This window comes from Ursus americanus, chromosome 4 (assembly GCF_024610735.1).
Source record: "Ursus americanus isolate L20-20 chromosome 4, mUrsAme1.1.p, whole genome shotgun sequence".
NCBI classification, from domain to species: Eukaryota; Metazoa; Chordata; class Mammalia; order Carnivora; family Ursidae; genus Ursus; species Ursus americanus.
This window is the reverse complement of record NC_142130.1, coordinates 10,284,702-10,306,406: the sequence shown is the minus strand read 5'-3', so window position 1 is coordinate 10,306,406 and position 21,705 is coordinate 10,284,702. Positions and strand designations below refer to the sequence as shown.

At 41.8% G+C, this 21,705-nt stretch overlaps 1 protein-coding gene across 5 annotated transcripts in view; it reads left to right on the top strand.

Annotated features, from left to right (window-relative positions):
* PLD1 (phospholipase D1) overlaps positions 1–20,966 on the top strand; it is a 202,462-nt gene extending 181,496 nt beyond the window's left edge. For 4 of the 5 annotated variants that reach the window (XM_087861397.1, XM_045788648.2, XM_045788649.2 and 1 more), the window contains 3 exons: positions 6,471–6,624; positions 14,075–14,192; positions 15,810–20,966. In XM_087861397.1, coding sequence (XP_087717523.1) covers positions 6,471–6,624; positions 14,075–14,192; positions 15,810–16,034 — 497 coding nt within the window. In that variant the 3' untranslated portion in view covers positions 16,035–20,966. Of the gene's footprint in view, positions 1–6,470; positions 6,625–14,074; positions 14,193–15,809 lie in introns of those variants that run through there. The other variant, XR_006777955.2, reaches the window with a different exon arrangement.
* The last annotated feature ends 739 nt before the right edge of the window (positions 20,967–21,705 follow it).

Here is a 21,705-nt window from a genome sequence, read left to right as displayed (position 1 = left end):
ATGAGATTGGTAGGTGGGAAGCTACGTAGAGGAAATGGGTATCAGTGCTTAAAGAACAGGCTTGAGAGGGGCAGATCAGAGTCTGTTGTTGAAGGGCTGCCCCAGGCAAGAGGGTTTACCCTTGACCTAATCCCATGGATCTCAACCCTGGCTGCATTAGAGTTGCCTGGGGATGATTGATAGATAGATAGATAGATAGATAGATAGATAGATAGATAGATAGATAGATGATAGATAGATAGATAGATAGATAGATAGATGATAGATAGATAGATAGATAGATGATAGATAGATAGATGATAGATAGATAGATAGATAGATAGATGATAGATAGATAATAGATAGATAGATAGATAGATAGATAGATAGATAGATAGATGATAGATAGATAGATGATAGATGATAGATAGATAGATAGATAGATAGATAGATAGATAGATAGATAGATGATAGATAGATGATAGATAATAGATAGATAGATAGATAGATAGATAGATGATAGATAGATAGATAGATAGATGATAGATAGATAGATAGATAGATAGATAGATAGATAGATGATAGATAGATAATAGATAGATAGATAGATAGATAGATAGATAGATAGATGATAGATAGATAGATGATAGATGATAGATAGATAGATAGATAGATAGATAGATAGATAGATGATAGATAGATGATAGATAATAGATAGATAGATGATAGATAGATAGATAGATAGATGATAGATAGATAGATAGATGATAGATGATAGATAGATAAATAGATAGATAGATAGATAGATAGATAGATAGATAGATAGATATCATTTAGGGGGAAGTTTATTCAAGTCTGTAATTTACTTTATTTTTTTTTAAAGATTTTATTTATTTATTTGACAGAGATAGAGACAGCCAGCGAGAGAGGGAACACAAGCAGGGGGAGTGGGAGAGGAAGAAACAGGCTCATAGCGGAGGAGCCTGATGTGGGGCTCGATCCCGTAACGCCGAGATCACGCCCTGAGCCGAAGGCAGACGCTTTAACCGCTGTGCTACCCAGGCGCCCCTGCAATTTACTTTAAACTAGAGTCCCCCAAGGGGCGCCTGGGTGGCTCAGTCTGTTAAATGTCTGACTCTTGATTTTGGCTCAGGTTATGATCTCAGCATTCTGGGATCAGGCTCCAAGTCAAGCTCCCCGCTCAGCAGGGAGCCTGCTGGAGATTCTCTCTCTCACTCTCCCTCTGCCCCTCCCCCCCTGCTCATGCATGTGCTGTCTCTTTTGCAAATAAAATAAATCTTAAAAAAAAAATAGATCCCCCCAAAAAGATGCATTAATGGATAAAGGGACGGAGCAGTACTGGGGGAAAAATACTAATGTCTGGTTCCTACTAACAGAAATTCTGACTAATTGGTCCAGTTTGGGGCCCAGGCATCAAGGTTTTTATTTTTGTTTTTGGCCCCGGTATTTTTTTTAAAGCCTACTGGGTGCAGCTAACATGCAGTCTGAGCCGAGATCTTCTGAACTGGAGGTACAGGGAACACCAGTGGGTAGAAAGTTCTAAGTAGCCCATTCGGGCTCAATAGAAGAATCGGTTTTCCCTCAAAACCAACTAAGCTAAAACAGGGTAGAGTTGGTTAGTCGTTGTCTGTGACTGCTGTAACAAATGGCCACAAATTTGGTGGCTTAAAACAGCACAAATTTATAATCCAGCAGTCCTGTAGGTTAGAAGTCCAATGTGGGTCTCCCTGGGCTAAAATCAGGGTGTCAGCAGGACCACATTCCTTTCCAGAGGCTCCAAGAGAGAATCTAATTCCTTGCCTTTTCCAGTGCTAGAGTCTGTCAGCATTCCTTGGCTCATGGCCCCCTTCCTCCATGACATGACATCTCTCTGAAGGTTCCCCAAAGTCTCAACCCATACTTCTGTAACCACATCTGCCTCTGAATCCCCTTCACTTTTTTTTTATTATCACCTTAGTCACCATACAGTACTTCACTAGTTTTTGATGTAGTGTTCCATGATTCACTGTTTGCATATAACACCCAGTGCTCATCGTAATACATGCCCTCCTTAATACCCATCACCCCTCCCCTCTGAAACCTTCAGTTTGGTTCCTGGAGTCCATAGTCTGTCATGGTTCATCTCCCCCTCTGATTGCCCCCGCTTCAGTTTTCCCTTCCTTCTCCTAAAGTGCTCCATGCTCTTCCTTATGTTCCACGTATGATGCCCTTCAACAGACGAATGGATAAAGAAGATATGGTTCACATATACAATAGAATATTACTCAGCCATTAGAAAGGGTGAATACCCACCATTTGCATTGACATGGATGGAACTGGAGGGGATGATGCTTAGTGAACCCCCTTCACTTTTAAAGACTCTTCTGGTTCTTTTGGGCCCACCTGGATCATCCAGACTAATCATCCTGTTTTAAAGCCAGCTAATTAGCAACCTTTATTCCCCTTTGCCATGTAACATAACTTATTCACAGGCTTTGGGGATTAGAACGTGGTCATCTTTGGGGGCCATTATTCCGCCTACAACAGAAAGATTCACAATTTCTGAAACATTTTTAAAAAGCACACACCGAAAAGGAAAAGACAGATAAATCCAACTGCATTAAAATTCAGAACCTATTCATTAAAAAGCACTATAAGAGAATAAAAAGATAATTAAACCATAAGCTAAAAACAGGATATTTGCCATGCAGTTAATATTCAAAACCTATAAAAAAAACTGTAAACCAAGAACCAAAGACAACATCCAAAGGAAAATGGGCAAAGGAATTGTGTAGGAATGACACCAAAGAGGACATACCTGAGGCCTGTAAACATTTGAAAGATGTTCATCCTCATTAGCCTAATGAGACAAAGAACAGTTTTTAAAAAATACCAATTGGCAAAAATGTAAAAGTTGGACAATCCAGGTTTTGACAAGGCCATGGAGCACCTGGGACTCCACTCCTATGGACAGAGCCCAGGCAGAGTCCCACATGTGCACACCAGGAAACATATGGAGAGCATAAGTGTGCACCATAGAAAACACTAGAAACAACCCAAACATCCACCCACAGATTTAGAATGAATAAGTCCTGCCGTGCTCATTTGAGGAAAATAATGCTTTATAATCAGACACAGCTAAATCCCAAAGATAAAACATTGAATGAAAGAAACAAATCTCAAAAGATTATCTACTATATGGGTCCACTTATGTAATTTAAAGACAAGTCAATAGTAAACTATTTCTTTGATTAGGAAAACAGGGAGAGCATGTTGAACACAAAATTCTATATAAAATCTCTCTCGTGATGGGCAAAGACCTGCGTGGGAAGACACCTGAGGGCTTCTGGGATGTGGTAGTGTTCTGTTTTTCAGCCTGGGTGAATATTTTATTATTGCCTAAATTGTACATATATGTTTCATATATTGTACATATATGTTTCATATATTCTTTTGTATTTTGCTGTATTTCACAATGTTCTAAATGTTCCCTAAAAGCAGACTTAGAAAAGGTCATTCTCTAAAAATTAAGTGGTTTTATTTCTTTTTTAAAAAAATCTTATTTATGTATTTGACAAAGAGAGAGGGAGAGTACAGGCAGGGGCAGCGGCAGCAGAGGGAGAAGCAGACTCCCTGCTGAGCAGGGAGCCGGATGCAGAACTTGACCACGGGACTGAGCCGAAGGCAGACGCTTAACCAACTGAGCCACTCAGGTGCCCCAATTAAGTGGTTTTAAATTATCAGGGCAATGTCCTAATAAAAACAAGGAATTGCAGTTACCATAAAAAGTAATACACAGAATACGAAGCATATTTGTTTAGTAAACAATTCAAACTCTAAGGACACATATTGAATAAAAGGTAAAAAAATCCCTCTTGCTAGAAAGAACCCAGCACTCTTAACAGTTCAATGTGGGCCTTTCTAGGGCCCTTTCTCTTTTTCCTCATGTTCTATAGAAATGGGATAATAATATATCTGCTGTTCTGAATTTGATTTTCAGAGTATGGGACTGTTTAACAATAAGAATGCAGGTAACATTACACCAATATCTCATTTTCAGTATTTCAATTATTCATCTAAAATTCCCTCATCCTTTTCTTCTCATTCCTATTAAATACTAGCCAACTCACTTATCCTGCGTGGTCGGGTGACTCCAGATGGGCCCTTGATGTGCAAGAACCACACTCTAGGAATTCCAGCTCAGAGGTCCGGGAATGTACTCCCCCCTTTGGAATGTGGAGCCCACCGTGGTGGGAGGAGGGAGACTGAGGGACCTGGTGTGAACGTGTGTGTGTGTGTGTGTGTGTGTGTGTGTGTGTGTGTGTGTGTGTAGAGGAGACTTCCCTGGGGGTCTCACATCCCCAGTTTTCCAGGCAGTGATGAGCAACAATGGCCACCCAATCCAGCAGCCCCCAGCCCCACAGCAGCCTCTGGCGGCCCGGACATAGTGGACTCCCGCAGCAGCGCTGTGGGCACTTTCTTCCTCTCCTCCTTCCGGCCCACACACCTGGCTGGGAGGTGGTGAACCCAGACAGGAAGCTAGTTTCATACAAATGCTACATGCCAGCAAATTGCCCGTTCCTATGGCCGTGTCTTCTAGCTAGTGCAGTCTTAACAAAGTATCTGATAATAATGCCAATAATATTTAACACTGTAGAGCAGATTATAAGTGAGTAAGTTCTTTCACATGATCTTACTTCTCACAGGAACCCTACAAGATCTATATTATGGGGGCGCCTGGGTGGCTCACTTGGTTAAGCATCTGCCTTCAGCTCAGATCGTGATCTCAGGGTCCTGGGATCGAGCCCAACGTCAGGCTCCCTGCTCAGTGGGGAGCCTGTCTCTGCCACTCCCCTTGCTTGTGTGCTCACTCTCTCTCTTTCTCTGTCAAATAAGTAAAATCTTAAAAAAAAAAAAGAACTGCTTAAAAAAGAAAAAGATCTATATTATGATCTCAGTTTATAAAAGATCAAATTAAAGGTGAAAAAGATTAAATGACTTTGTCCAAATTAATGCTGGGCCAACTGTGAAGCCCAAAGATATGGCTACAAATTTTATAGCATCATCGAAATGTAAGTGCACGTCTAATAGACAGTCTGTTGCTAACAAAACAAAGTGTGTCAATCGTTTCCACCTTTCAGAGCTCCAGTAGTGCTCCCAAATTTCTGTGAGGTGCTCCATCCTTTCTCTGTCACCCAGGGTCACTGTGGGCACATTTGCATCCACAGTTACCATAGATTTGCATATTGAATACAGGACAACATTATGGCAAATGGCAGTAAAACCTCCTTAGAAGGGCCAGCTTTTTCTCATGTACAGCATGCTGCCATTTGGGCTCAGGGCAGGGCTATACTATCACCTTACACCCTGACTGTCCGCATCCCAGAGGGTAGCCTCTTGCTCCTCTTCAGGCCGGCCCTTCTGCTGCATGCCTGCAGAAGCAGTGGAATGTGTGACTAGGGGAAGACGAAGAAAAAAGAGTCAGGTTCCTTCTGTGGTTTGTAGGACACCTCAAGGACTCAGAAGCATGAATCCATAGTGATGAATGCAGAAAAACGTGCTGGGGTTTTTGAATGCACAGCAGAGGAGTGGAGAAAGCACAGGTTGAACTAATATTAAAATACTTGCCCTTCGCATGTGAAAGTCAACATTCTCAGCTCATTTGGATTTAAAAATAGAATGGAAGGAAGTTGATACAGAGCCTGTTGGCATGCCACACAAATGAGGCAAGAGAATGTAAAAACCCAAGCCACTAATGCTAACCCTTATTTGAGAGTGGACTCTTGATGGTGAAGTTACTCTGGGGTTTTGACATTCGTAATTATATGGCCATGAGTTAAGTCATCAGACTCTGCAGAGTAAGTCTGAAAGCTGACCAAATTGAATTGGTGTCTTTTTTCTTTGTGTGCTTAATGATTATATTACTTAGAATCCTTTGAACCACCAGATGGAAAATTCAGCTGGAGGTATGGGAAACAATAAGGAAGATGTATTATTTCACAAATGTTCAGTGACTTGAAGAACCAGAGTGTTTCTTCTTTCTGCTCTGCCATCTTCAACTTGTCTGCTTGTCCCCTAGTGGTTACAAAATGGCTGCAGCAGCTCTTGGAATCACATCCTCACCCAACATTCAAACCAAAATATCAAAAGGCTGTAAGAGACAGCATCCCAGTCTGGTGTCTGTTTATAAGGAGATAAGACTTTCTTAGAAGCCCCCAGCAGACTTTTCTTCATGTCACACTGGCTACCATGATGTCAAGTGCCCATTCCTGAGCCAGTCATGGGTAAAAATCACAAAAACCATAGCTGGCTTAGACTGATCAAGACTCAGGCCTGGGTTAGGATGGGCCTCCCCTTCCCAAAACTCAGCATCTCTTGATAACCTGAACAAAATTAATGTTTTCTTAGCAAGGAAGAATTGAGTGGGGAGGGCAAACAACAGTGTCTGCTTTGCCGAGAAGACTGTTCGATGTCACTGTTTCCCATGATAGGCTCTGCCAACATCAACGACCGAAGCATGCTGGGAAAGCGTGACAGTGAAATGGCTGTCATTGTGCAGGACACGGAGACGGTCCCTTCGGTGATGGACGGAGAAGAGTACCAGGCTGGCCGCTTCGCCCAGGGACTTCGGCTGCAGTGCTTCAGGTAGGCCCTCCAGAGCTGTGTCCCTCTGACGTGGTTTCACTGCGGTGGGTGCTGGAACCCAGCCCCGCCTCCCGCCCTTAGCACACATGTCATCCCCGGGCTCTTCTTTGTCTAAAACAGCTTCCCCCAGAGTATGGGAGGTGAATCACCAGTAGTGCGCAAATGACTTTATGTGGGGCATAAATATTTTCTATTTTAATCGTTTTTATTATTTTTATGTGTAATCAAGAAAAATAACATCTTAAATTTATTCATTGATTTAGGACCAGGCCCGGTCAACCCATCTAGTGTCTGTCTGTTTGGCTTTTTTTTAAAGATTTTATTTATTTTAGAGAGAGAGGGTGAGTGGGGGGAGGGGCAGAGAGAGCGGGAGAGAGAGAATCTCAAGCAGACTCCCTGCTGGGTGTAGAGCCTGACTGGGGGCTCGATCCCACAACCCCGAGATCACAACCTGAGCCGGAACCAAGAATTGGGTGCTTAAGCAACTGAGCCACTCAGTCACCCCTATTTAAGTTTTTTAAAGTAAGTCCATTTTTTAAAAATTATAATAGTCCCAATAATACAGGGATGTAATAGAAAGTATTAAAGGAGGGTGCGAGTGACGGCTGATGGTGAAGTTTGGAAACTTCAGCTCCAGACATGAAAGATTCCTGATCTTTAAGAAGATGTGACTTTTACACTGACCTGTGCTCAAGCTGAGAGAACACTGTGTGGGGCAGCAAAGGCTGGGGGGCCCTAAATGAGTCTTTCTTTCCCTTAATGTTCCTGAGAACTTTCCAGGGCTGGGCTCTAACTGGCCCTACCCCAGTGCCTGTAATCTAGTCTCCGTGGTCAGAATGATCCTTCTAGAACCCAGCCTGGATCCTGTGACTTCACTCATGGTCCGTGGAACACCCTGAGCACTGTCCTACGCCTGGGCCTTGGCAGTGAGCCCCTATGCACGATTCTAGAGCTGCATCAGCCAGGGTGGGCTTTCTCTGTGGCCTCCACAGTGAGAGGCAGCCAGTGGCCCTGATGAAGCTTTCAGCTATTTGGGGAAAGACACAGCAGCACGGCCGTGTTGCGCGGTTGTTTTAACCCCGTGGCGTGAATGCTAGAGCTTGGAACCGGGTGCACTGGCAGGCGCGTCATGAGCACTGGGCTCCCTGCAAATGCTGGCCGCCATGTCCCTCCTGTCTAGCAGCCCAGGCTCCGGCTCTGCAGAAGCAAGAGAAGCTTCAGAGCCTTCAGTTCCAGAGCGGGGTCAGCTCTCTCTGCCCCAGGAGCTTGGCCAATCCATCCCTCAAAATCTGTCAATACTTCCTCACGGTGTTTATGGCTGTATTTATTGCCCTCCTTACTAATTGTTTTGCCGGTAAGATTTTTTTTTTCAAACCATTGATATTTCAATTAGCTTCTAGTGTTAATTTGCTTTGTTTAGTGGGGAAGAGATTAAAATTAGGACCCTGTTAATCAGCCCACTGATTGCCTACGGCAGCATCTATGAAGCGGCAAATATTTCTTTGTATAAACTAGAAATAAATGTCTTTTCGGTTTCGTGAGAACGTAAGCATTCTCTTGAAAGCGCTGAGCTTCTTTATTAACTTTCTAAATGTGTGATAATTATAAAGGTGTAGGTGGTTCTGATTGCAGCCTATTTTTGTGGGAGAAAATTTGGCAAATACCGTTAAGCAAAAAGAAAATTAAATTCATCTGTAATCCTACCGCCCAGAGCTAGCAGCTTTAACATTTGCTGTATATCATTCCCCTTTGTTCAGTACATGTATATTACTATACTGTATTTCTTTTTAAAAACGTAATTAGGATCTTGCAGTCCTGGGAAGTTCTTTATTATGTAAATAATGTTACATACTTCTGTGTCCTTAAGTATTTTTCTGTAACATTTAATGGCTGCACTGTATTACATCATGTGAGTATGCTGTGACTCCTTTAATACCTCACTGATAAGCAGGGTTCTCACTGATATAAAAAAGTGGATATGGGGGTACCTGGCTGGTTCAGCCGGTGGAGCACGTGACTCTTAGTCTCAGGGTTGAGAGTTCAAGCCCCGTGTTGCCTGTGGAGGTTGCTTAAAAATAAAATCTTTGGGGCGCCTGGGTGGCACAGCGGTTAAGCATCTGCCTTCGGCTCAGGGCGTGATACCGGCGTTATGGGATCGGGCCCCGCATCAGGCTCCTCTGCTATGAGCCTGCTTCTTCCTCTCCCACTCCCCCTGCTTGTGTTTCCTCTCTTGCTAGCTGTCTCTATCTCTGTCGAATAAATAAATAAAATCTTAAAAAAAATAAAAATAAAAATAAAAATAAAATCTTTAAAATAAATAAACAAATAAATAAGTTGATATATTTGTAGATAGCATCTTATTTACCTTCTTAATTGTTTCCTTAGCTAGATCCTAACTATGGAATTTCTAATCAAAGAAAGTGTGCTGCTTCCTTTACCCTCTAACTTCTTGCTGTCTCGCTAGTAATGCTTTCAAGGGCCTATTCTTCCCGTCTTTACCAACACTGAGTTCTATTATTTTATTTAATCTTTGCCAATTTGTTGGATTTCAAATGGAATTTCATTATGTTAATTTACATTTTTGAGGGTTCAAAAAAATGTGTTCCTTAGCCATATTGTTCTAGTAATTAATTGTTCTTTTAGGAATTACCTAGCCTATTCATGTCTTCTGTCCATTTTGTTGTAATGTTTCCCTTTCTTTGAATGATTTATAAGTAATTTAAGTGTATGCGAGGCTATTCTTTTGTCACACTGGTTGCAAATCTGATTTGTCAATTGCCCTTGAATCATATTTAGAGTATTTGGGGGAAACTCAAAATCTGATTAATCAAATCTATCCAGGTTTTTTCCCTCCTTTTCTTGCATGCTTAGTATAGTTTCCCCAACCCAAGATCAAATACTGTATTTTCTTCTAGTGCTTATTTGATACTGCTTTTTACATTTAACACCTGCATTTTACTTTAATGTAAGAAATGAGGTAAGGACTCTAACATCCCTCCCCAGCCTTCCAATCATCCAGAACTGAATGATGTACAGGACTCCTCGCCGCTCTAACATACAGTGCTTCCTTACGATACCCCGCGTCGCTGTATAGCCCCACTCATCTCTAGTCTCTGCATCGGGTGCTGTTATAATCTGATTACTTGCATCCCAGTGTGACACCAGTTTCATCATCATAGCTGTGTGCTTTAATACTGCTTTTTGCCACCCCAATTCCCAAATCAGTATTCTTTGGCAGAATAATCTGCCTACCCTTAGACGTTCACTCTCCCACATGAACTTTAGAATTATTTATTCATGTTCTCTTCATTTTTTTTTTTTTTACTGTTGTTGAGATTACGGTAGATTTATAGATTAATATAAAAAGATTAATATATTTATAATGTTGAGTCATCCTCTTGAGGAACGAAGTATAGACTTCAATTTATTCAAATTCTTTTTGAATTTTTCTTTAATAAAGCTCTAGGGTTTTCATTATTGGGGGGCGTTGCTCTTCAGTAATCATTAGAGTTTTATTTTAACTTTTTTATGCTGATCTTATACATTTCATGCTAAGCATATTCTCAGGTGCTTTTAATTCACTGACAATTTTCAGACTGTCTTAAAGAGGCATTTGTTTGCAAACAATCATTTTTCACTTTGCCCCAATGGCAAACAGAGCTAATATATTAAAAAGCACCACAAAAAACCTCATGTTGATTTTATTAGGAAATGTTCTCAAAGATAATGTTCAGGCCTAGAATACAGCCATTTTCTCACTTAAAAAAAAAATGCAGCTTCAATCCATTTTCCATCTGGGTTATTTTTGAAAAGAAACAGAGAGACACATTTCGATGTGAAATCAATTCCAAATAGCGTCAAACATCAGGGTACTGCACTGAATGTCGCAACTATGTGCCGAACAGTTCATTAAGTCCTAGAAAATTATCCAACTCTACAGATGTAACCATCACTCAACAGAAACCATTATCCACCCAAGTAGAGCTCAGAGTCATGTAAAGCAATAGACATGAGGAATGGAGAGAACAGGAACTATTTTCTGCAGTTTCCTCCTGTTCCACTGATGCATAAACCATTAATCATTAAATAATTCCCATTATACACACCTACGTTAAATCAGGTGAGTTTTCCCTCACCTTAGTCCTCAAAAGCATATCCAGAGAATTTCATTTTACTGTGCATTTTAACATGAGAAAACTGACAGGGAAAATAATTTATTACTAAAAATTACCTGTTACAGACTTACTTAAATACTTAGTCTACAAAAAAGCTCTTAGCTGATAACTTGGTGGACACATTGTGTCACCTCTTGTTTTAAGTTAAAAGCAAAGTCACAGAAATGTTCTTTTTGCTACGTTTGCAGCTGGTTAGACCCGATCCCCATCAGAGGTATTATTATAATGTGTTGTCATAACTTGCACGGTCCTTCAGATTTGGTGCAGATTTTGCTTTGGGTGTTAATGACAGCCAGCATCTGGGTGCAAACACCACCCCTTAAATCCATTTTTAAAGTTATTCTTCTACAGTCTGAAGGAGACATTATTTGAAGTGGAAATAAAATTTTTAGGTTATAAAACTCTAAAAAATCCTAAGTGAGCCCATGGTGCCAAATCCATTTATTTTAAAGAATTTTTAGATAGTGGGAAAAGTGCAGACTGAAACTAAAATGTGATGTCCTTTTATCCTTGTAAAAATGGCTGAGCTTTTTCAGGAATTAATCATGTTGGGGATGACTGGGGAGAACGTGCATGGTTACAGCGTCTGTGTTGGAAGAGCCTTTCTTGAAGTAAATTTTAATTCTAAAGTTTTTTCTGGGGAAAGAGTCCTATAAATTCACAAAGTATTATGCATGATGAATAAATTATGTTCATTGTAAAATTGTTCAGAATAATGAAAAACTGGAAACCATCCAAAAGGTCATAATAAAATAATTGGTTAAAGAAATTTCACATGATGGGAAATTATGCAACCATTAAGAACAATAATGTCAATCCACATTTATTTAAATACAGAGAGGGTAACCATAGAAGGACCTCCACACTGTCGAATCCAGTGGTCAGTTCTCATCTGAATTTGACACAGTTCTCCTTGGTGAACTGCTTGTGGTTCCAGGATACGACACCCTTGCTTTTCTCCAGGCTCACTGGCTGCTCCTCCTCTTCCCTCCCGCTGAGGCACCCCAGTTCTCAAATTTATATCTCCAGACAGGCCCCCTCTCCCCAAGTCCAGATTCATTTCTCCAGCTGCCTACTTTGCATTACCCCTGAATGCTTAATGGAAGTCTCAACAGGTTCAACGCGGAATTTCTGGTCTTCTCTCACAAACTGGCTCTACCAACAGAATTCCCCATGTCAGCCAATGGCAACCACATTCTTCTAGTTGCTCACGCCAAAACCCCCGTTGTCATCCTTGATGACATCACTTCTCACATTGTATGCCTAGATACAGGAAAACCTGTTGGCTGTCAGTAAAACCTGTTGGCTCTACTCTACCTTCCTCTCCACTGCCTAAGCCCCCACCATCTCTCACTCAGATTACTGCAGGAGCTCCCAAGTGGCCTCCCTGTTGCAGCCCTTGCCCTGCACATTGTCTTCTCGACACAGCAGCCGTATTTTCGTATGTAGGTCAGATCCTGTCACTCCTCTGCTCCAGTGTCTGCAATATGTCCCAGTTTCACTCAGCGTCAAAGCCAAAGTCATTCTAAGACCTATTTCCTCACTTCTATTCAATGTAACATAAGCCTTTTTGATTTTCTTTGAACCTATCAGGCATGTGAGGAAGGACTTTAGACTCCGTTTGAAATCTCCGTTTGAAAGCTTTGTTAGTAGTATGTCTCCAGATTTTAGCTTCCCATCTGCAAAATGGGAATCATGTACCATGTACCTCACAGGATTGAGGTTGAATTTTTTTTTCCTCCAAGGCGTTCTGTAAGTATAAGGGTTTTTCATTTCATTTAGAGGTTATTTTCCAATATGGCCTCTAAAGCTTATCTTGCTTTGCTTAAGAATGTCTCGCTTCCAGTCCGCTGTTTAGATATGATCAAGTCAGACAACGTCTAGTATGTGGCTTTTTTTTAGCCAAGCACTCTGGGGATGTGAGAGTAGCCAGGCCGTGTTCTCTTGAAGAATTAACCTGCTCAATGTGGGACGTAAGCCTGTTAAAAACAAAAAGTGCGTCAAGTATTGCAGGTGTTCTGACAAAACAAAGCATATATGAAGTATAGTGGGGGAGCAAAAGAAGAATGTTCAAATCTCTGAGGACTGGGAGAGAAAAATGGGATATGGGAGACAGAGAGCCATGAATCAAGGGGAAGCCTTGCACTGAATGCTGAAAGATGGTAGGTGGGGTCAGGCAAACAGGAAGGGTCGGGGAGGGATCCCTGACTACTACTCCCATATCATACTTTTAAAGCACACCCAGTATTTATCACAGTACTTCATTCTTTTTAAGGATAATTATTTATTCGTTGTTGATCTTACCCATTAAGTTTAATTACCCAAAGAAGCTCCATGTCTTTTGTATTCATTTCTGTACCCTAGAGTTTGGCATTGTTCTTGGCCCAAGAGAAAGAAGGGAGGGAGGGAGGGTAGAAGGAAGGGAGAAAGGGAGGGAAATAGGGAGAGATGGAAGAGAAAGGGGTATTTCATCCCGGTTAAGAGCACAGGTTTGGGAGTCAGATGGTCTGGAGTCCCAGATCTACAGCTTATCAGCTGGATGACCTTGAACAAGTTACTTACCCTCTCTGTGCCTTAGTTCCCTTATTTGTAAACTGGAGATAATAATAGTTGCTTCTTGATAAGATTGTTGAGGATTTACTGAGACAGTTCTTGGAAAGGGCTCAGTACATTTGCTGGCCTATGGGTTGTGTGTGTGTGTGTGTGTGTGTGTGTGTGTGTGTGTGTGTGTGTGTTTTAAAGATTTATTTATTTGAGAAAGAGAGAGAGAGGAGTGTGAGGGGCAGAAGGAGAGGGAGAGAAAGAATCCCCAAGCAGACTCCACTGAGCATGGAGCCTAACATGGGACTTGAGCCCAGAACCCCGAGACCATGACCTGAGCCAAAATCAAGAGTCAGATGCCCAACCAGATGAGCCACCCAGGCGCCCCCTGGCCCATGTTTTGAATATTAACCCTATCCTCCAAAGTTCTCACCCGCTTTGGCCAAATTCCAAGGACTCACTTGGAACTAAACTGAGGTCTCTCTGTCTATCCAACAGTTAAAACTTCCAAGCATCATAACAGCTTAGATTTGTTTTGTTTTGTTTTGCAACTAAGGTTTTATATACACACACACACAGTTTTAATGGCTTCCTCTGATTTTCTTTTTTCTTTTTTTTTTTTTTAAAAAAGGACTTCTATGGTTGAGTGCCTGAATTACATTACCATTAGAAACAATGCCTGCAGCAAACTTCTTTATCTCAGTTACTCATTTTGGAGGGTACTTGTATTTCAGGGTTGTCCTTGGCTATCTTTCTGACCCAAGTGAAAACATTCAGGATCCAGTGAGTGACAAATTCTTCAAGGAGGTGTGGGTTGCAACGGCAGCTCGAAATGCTACAATTTATGATAAGGTGAGGTTTGCGTGTCACCCCCCACCTTTTTTAATTGAATCATATCACAAAAGCACATCATTATTACTGCATATTATTGGTACAGAGTATTCTTAATGAGTGTAAAAGAACAGTATATTTCCTAGTTGTAATAAAATACCTCTTTGTAGACATTAAAAAACAGTGTCAAAAAATATGATGGATTATGGTTTAGAAGAGCCATTAGTGGCATTCTGATCTCTCTTCTGACTCTGGGATCCCATCCTGAGCAAAGGTGGTTACCCAGCCTTTGGACGGATCTAGTGACACAGAGAGAAGAGGCAGATGGGATCCAAAAATGAGTTAGACCTGGGTTCAACCCAGCTCACCCAGTTGCTGGTGATATAACTTTGTATCTAGTGTTTGACTTTCTGAGCCCTCCTTTCTTCTCCTATAAACCAGAAGGAATATTCACTGGGGTGGTTATGAAAATAAAGAATAGTCTTTTAAGTGTATTTAGCACATAGTGCATAGTAAATGGTATCCTTCCTCATGCTGGAACTTACTAATAACGAAACACGTCCTTTGTTGGGCATCTCTAATTTTGGAAAGGTGTTTTAAAACCAGCTCCATGTGTTAGGGAGGCCAAATGTATCTTTTGGTAAGTTCTATCCTTGGGTTATGATAAAGAATGTACAAGAGTTAAGAGTTGTCCAAAAGGGGAGCAAGTTACTTCGTGAAGTAGCCAGCTTTCTGTCATAGAAAATATCCAAGCTGAGATCCGCTGACCATCTTTGAGAAATTGAGTAAGAGTGTGTTGTTCTTCATGACTTCTGGAGTCCCTTCCAGCCTGGAGAATTCATCATTCCTAATGAAACATGACAGTCTACATAGACTTATTTCATACTGCGGACTCAAGGCCACGAGCAAATAGGTCATGGGCATGGAGTCTTTTAAAATGCAATTTTAAAAATGCAGTGCACAGCCTTTTTTGGATCCTCATGGCGGGGGCAGGGGGTGTGGAATAGCAGCTATAAAAAAACATTTGGGAACATAGGATAAATCTGAATATGGACCATATCGTAAATGACTTGGAATTGATTTTCTGGGGTTGTAAGAATGCTATTGTGGTTATATAGGCACATTCTTATGCTTAATACATGCCGAAGTATTTAGGAGGGAAGTATTCTGACATGGGAAGCTCATTTTCAATTAGCAATATAAGTGTAGAATTGATAACTTTAAGTAGAAGTACAGATATGAACATTTTTGAAAATAAAAAGTTAGAGACAATATAATCTGCAATTTTCCTCTTAGACCAGAACCTCCAGTGAAATTCTAGGAATTATTATCCAAAATCCTAACCTGAATGTGGGCTGACATCAGTGGAATTCCCCTACCACTAGCTTGACTTTATCCTGAAGGCAATGACTTGTGTAGATCAGCTAGAAGGATCTGTCTATGATTTTTTTTTTTTTTTGATGGAAGCAAATCTAGTGGTTTCTTGGTACCAAATAAGAGAAGCAACTCTTAATCAGGTCTGTGCTGTGCCATAAACCTAGCAAAGATTTTGTCTCTCGGAATGAGTGTGTTCCATAAAGGGGATATCTTTTCTTTTAAACTTATGACCTAGTTTCTTCCTATTTGTGTTTTAATCAGGTGTTCCGGTGCCTTCCCAATGATGAAGTACACAATTTAATTCAACTGAGAGACTTTATAACCAAGCCCATCTTGGCAAGGGAAGATCCCATTAGAGCTGAGGAAGAACTGAAGAAGATCCGCGGGTTCTTAGTGCAATTCCCCTTTTATTTCCTGTCTGAAGAAAGCCTACTGCCTTCCGTTGGAACCAAAGAAGCCATAGTGCCCACAGAGGTTTGGACTTAAGGGTGATACTCGTTTGCAGCTCAAGGACTTCCACCTTGAAAAGTGCACTGCACACAGTGACTTCAGGGAGATCCTCAGAGCCGCAGCCAGCCCCAGTGCACGCAGGGATCCACCCCATGCACCCCCTGGATTGGCCGGGCAGGACTGCGGTCCTACTGATAGAAGGACGCTGAACATCAGGTGGGCTTTCTAACTCTTCCTGCTTATCCCTGTGAAAAAGGGACTGTATTCTTACTGGGAGCACATGCTCAACAACGAATTCCACGGTGTACACCAAAATGCATTTCCTTTGCTAACAAAACTTCACCTGTGCCTGTGATGGAGGCTGCCAGAAATTGTCGAAACCTCCTTATTCTTCTCTGACCCTCATGAATGCAGCTGATGACTGTTGCACCTGCCCTCACTTCATAGTACATACACACACGGTTTAAGATATTGTTTATAACTGGAGGATGTTGCGATGCTGCTTCCAGGTTCTTTAAAGTAATGGGGATACCCCTGCCCATCTGGTCCTGAAGTAGGAGTGTTCACCCAAGCAAGGATGTGGTCCTTATCCCTGTTCAGTGACTGAAAGGACAGGGTAGACATTATGTATACAGCTGCCCATGTTAGGTGCTTCTGATAACATCAACACTATAGATCTTAACACCACAGAGCAGTAGGAAGGAATTAAATTTGGTCATTGAGGCAGAGATTTTACTTTGCCTCCAAAGGCAATGACAAGATATGGTCTTTTGATAGGGTCCACCCGATCAAATTTGAAAACACATGGAGGCTATTTCATTACACAGCAGCTGATGAAACTCAGAGACAAAGAACGCAGCCTTCAGAAGCCTGCAAGGTGGCTGTGGGGATCGGATCCAGACAAGAAAAGAAGATTCCTTATAGTCCTGGAAAATTCCTATCATCCTTAGCTGCAGGATTGATTGAAATTTGAGTTTCTACATTTGAAAACCAAACCAGTGAATGCAATTTGTCTTTCAAGAGAACCAGAGTCTTCCTAACTCCTACGAAATTAATAAGTAGAAAGCTAACCTTATTTGACATTCAGCTCTCAGCTATGTTACCTTCTTTAAGAAAAATTAATTGATTGCAAAATACTTGCTATTTAACTTGTATCATTAAATATGCATGAACATTCCAGCAGGCTTCCAAAGAGGTTAGGATCTTCATTAATTCACATTGTCCTAGTCTACTAATCGTTCTGGAAACCCATTTTTCCTTTTTGAATAGTAGCGTTCCCTTTGGTGCACCCTAGCTCTAATGTTCCTAAACGGAACTCTTCTTCCAGCCTAAAGAGCTGCTGTGCATTCCCAGAGGCCCGTGCCCGTAAAACATGATGCAGGTGCATTGATCACACATGTAAGGATTCCCGGGACAGAATCTCACTGGAGTCGTTCTTTAAAAAAAAGCGAGGGCCCAATCTTTGTTTTCATGGAGTTAGGAAGAGGTTAAACAGGAGTACAAAGTCAATAACCTGGGTGAGTAGGAGAGAATGTCACACTCAGGAGAGGATTTCACACCTAGAGAACATTTCACAAATGAGGTGGGACTATGCTTTATGAATAAATAATTTCTCAGATGGCTGAAGGTGGTAAAACAACTTCATTCTATAGCAGCTGTAAATAAGACATTTGCTATTTATGAAGTTTAGATTGGCATTTAAAGGGTTGAGTGGATGTGGAATACTGAAGGATTACTAATAGTTTACTTTTAAATATTTTTTAAACTATAGAACAGTCAACACGCTGGCTTTTGTTTTTGTGCAAAATGCTCTCCTAACACCATGAAAAATAAAAGCCTAAAACGTCCCCTTCTCTTAAAAAAAAATCACTTAGTCCAGTCTCTCCCCATTTTATAGATGACAAAACTGAGGCCCAGATTGGTTGAAGGACGCACTTGAGTTCACCCATCTGAGAGATGGTAGAGGCAGGACTAGTGAAATTGCTGTGGTCCATTCCTAGCCTCTCTCTTGATGTCATCACTGTCCACAAGTGAGGAGAGGCAGTAAACAGATTTCAGTCAGGATATCTCTAAGCTGCTTTGAACACCGTGATATCATGTACTTCAGTGTTCATCTGTCTTCCCCTGTTTGAATGTAAGCTCCCCGGGGCAGGGACTTCGCTGTGTTTTGTTCATAGTGTATCCTCAGAGCCTGGAACAGTACTGGGCACAGGGGAGGTGCTCAGTAACTGGTGGGTGAATAAACGAGGTGCAGGAGAGAGCTAATGAAATGACAAACTCACGGCATCTCAGGCAAGAAATCTTACTGTTGGTTTCTGGGGCCAGTTTCCTTTCTACTGCACCTTCTGAAAGGCAAGATGTTCTTCTGCAAAGAGAGAGGTTACCAGCTTTACTTGGGTGGATTTTCTGGAAGATTCTATGCAATAATGGCCTATTTGCAACAGCAGCTTACATAGAGCAACATTCTGCAAGTCACATGGGGTGTGGACACGAGGTGTACTGCATGGTCTAATTAGCCATCATTCTGACACCACTATTACCTAATAATAGAAGTTCAAATAGTTTATCTTTAACATTGCAATATCTGGTATCAACTTTAAAATGCAAATGATTCAAAGCCTTGAAAAGCTATTATGAATCTGCTCCACATTTGAAGTCAACTGTAATCTTCTGAAATGCCTATAAATGCTGTACCCAATACTCTGATAATCTCTGTAATAATTTTTATTTTCAAGAAGGGAAAATTCTATGATTATACAAAAGGACTGGCAGGAAGTCGAATAGCCACTCAAACTGTCCGGACTGTCCAAGCTCAGTCGTTGGAGGATACTCAACACAGCAGGTCTGGTGCAGGCATTTGCTGGGTATCAAGTGTCCACTCGGTGACTCGCCCTTCCTTGGGATGTTCTTAATTCTCACCTGTAAGGCATCGCGCAGAGGCTCGGAGAGGCGGTCGCTAGATAATTGAGTGGCATATCGTAAAACAAAATATTGGTTTTCTTTTAGTAGCACCTTTGGAAGAAAACTTCATCTGTAGGTCAAAAACGTGAGCAGTTCATCTCTTGTGTGCTAACTTGGGAAGTTGTGATGTATCATGAACGAATCGTCTCCCAGGTGAAAACAGCGGGCGGAGAAGCCTTTCTGCAGCCGTCAGACTAGGGGCAGACCCGGTTTGCACGCTCTTCAAGAAGAACCTCCCCGTCCTGCAGCTCCTCACCCCTTATTCCTTCGGCCTCTGTCCCCAGGCAGGGCACCTCCTTATTATGTAAACCATCCTAGAGGACAAGAAGAGGGTTTCTGAAAAGACAAAATGAGGCCTCTACAACAAATCTTCAGCTTCACTTCCCTTTTAAGTGACTGGCAAAATATTATTATTTTTTACCAGAGGTAATCGTCTCATGAACATCCCTGATTTGATACGGCCCTTGAGCGTTTTCTGATGTCTGTCACCCTCTACGCAGGGGCAGAGAGGGTCCTTCATGTCTCCTCATCCCTCTCTACTCTGTTGTATAAAATGAGCAAAGGCTAAAGGACTTTAAGTGTGCTTAGGAATACATTTTTATTTCCCTGGAAGATCCTTGGAGGCCAATTACTACTGGCAGTTGGGAGGTTTCAAATGGATGGGCCTTGAGAAATTCTTGAATCTAGAAAAGCACTAGAAAAAGAATTCATCAGCATCTCTCAGAAAGTTGCAGGCGAAAAGTCAATGGATTCGAATTATTTTTAGGGGGGTGGCTAGGTACCATAAAATGATTCCAGACGGCATGTAATTCACACGCGAGATGGCACTGACTTTGACTTGAGATTAGAAGCTTTCATTAAAGGAACCTAATGTTTTATGACTTAATTTCTTATAGGTTATTTTATTTTTCCTTTATACTATTTTTAATGTGTAACTTAAGAACAGTAATCAAACATACGATACATGAAAATGTGTCACGCTAAGCATTTGGAGGTTGTAAAGTCAGAGACTAGGATGGCAGTCCAGCCAAGGTGCATGCTCACTTCCTCTTTGCCCAAGCAACTATAGTTGTTCACTTTATTCTTGATAAATGCACGTGAGTGAATGTCACCCTAATTCTGCTGCACACTAGGAAACAGAACATCCCGCCCTCCTAATGTAGATCTACTTGGATTCTTCACACAAAATAGTCTGGGCCAAAGGTACTGATATTCTCCTAAACCACTCTAAAACTTCATGCTGAAGTATTGCAGTTGAAGCACGTGTCACTCACACACACACATACACAAAATACTTGACAAGGAACATCCATTCAGAATATTTCCATAATCTGGACAGAACTCAGGCTCCTAGCCTCACCTCTATTGCAGCACTTGGCACACCAAGGCTGGGCCTCCTGTTTTTGTAAATAAAGTTTTATTTGAACACAGCCACGTCCATTCATTTCCATGCATTCATGACCAAATGATCTGCAAATCCTAAAATATTCACCATCTTTAAGAAAAGCCTACTGGTCCTTCCTCTAGAGGGAGCAGAGAATGTCCAGACAGCGTCCCTCAACCAAACAGAGTTGGGTGAGTTCTAATCTCTTCCCTAACAAGGTTTTCAAGTCTCCCTATCCCAGAGCCCAACATTCTACAATGGATTTATTTGAAGAACAAGGTCAAGTCCTTTTAGGAATAAAATCACATGGTTTTGGTTCTGGAAAGACATGTTGTCAGCTAAAGCAGGCGTCTCCCAGCTGAGCACTCATCGGCATACATTGACAATGTTTGTAACTAAAGTGTTAGAAAATGAGGATGGGCAGGCTGGAGGGTTTGTATTCAGAATGAGAACTGTGAACTCAGGAAGACTCAGTTTCCCGTGAACTTTCCATCTGTGAAGCATTGGAAATGATCCATGTATCCATTCTCTGCCTCACAATCAATGCTCTCTGTGCCTGGTTCCTTAACCGCTTTTTAAAAATGTAAATATTCATTAATTAAATCATTAAAAGTGTGAAATCAGCAGTGTCCCTTTATTTGAAAACCAGATTCGTTGCTCTGCACCGGGGTCTTGAGAGCCAGAGTGCTGCATGTCTGAGCTTGAGACGGAACAGCGTGTCTGTGGAGCCCCCGCCCACACCCCAGTCGTGGGCCCCCACGAAGGTAGCCTCAGATCTCAGCGTCCTCTGCTTCTCCCAGGCCTCTGACCCGTGAGGTGTGATGCTAGAGTGAGGTGCTGGATTTCTTTGAAAAGACCGAGACAGCTTCCAGTCAGCACATACTGAGGAAGGCCAGTGAGGGTGCTGGGGCGCATCGGTGAACGAGTCAGAGCAGGTGGGCCTTTTTGGTGCCCACATTCTAGTGAATTGAGAGTGCAAAGTTACTGCCATTCTCAAACTAAGAAAGTGCCTGAAATAGGAGGCATTTGGGCGCAAGTAGGGGAATTACCAAGCTGGAGAAAACAGCAAAGCCTAGGGTGAAACAGAATAAACGTCAGTCTTCGAGGACAGCAGAGTAGAAACCAGGAAACAGCCGTATTACTACTGCCCATAACAGTAATAGCTATCATGAGTGAATTTGTTGGCCAGGACGTCTTCTAAGCACTTGCCATGTTTCAGCTCATTCAGCAGCTCTGGAGGTACATGCTCAGGAATGGTCATGGCCCTGAGACTGTCCTTTACCCCCTCTTCAAGACTCCGGGGGCGTACATACAACACCCAGGTATATGAGGGATAGCTGTGGGGCTGAACAGCAGACACCA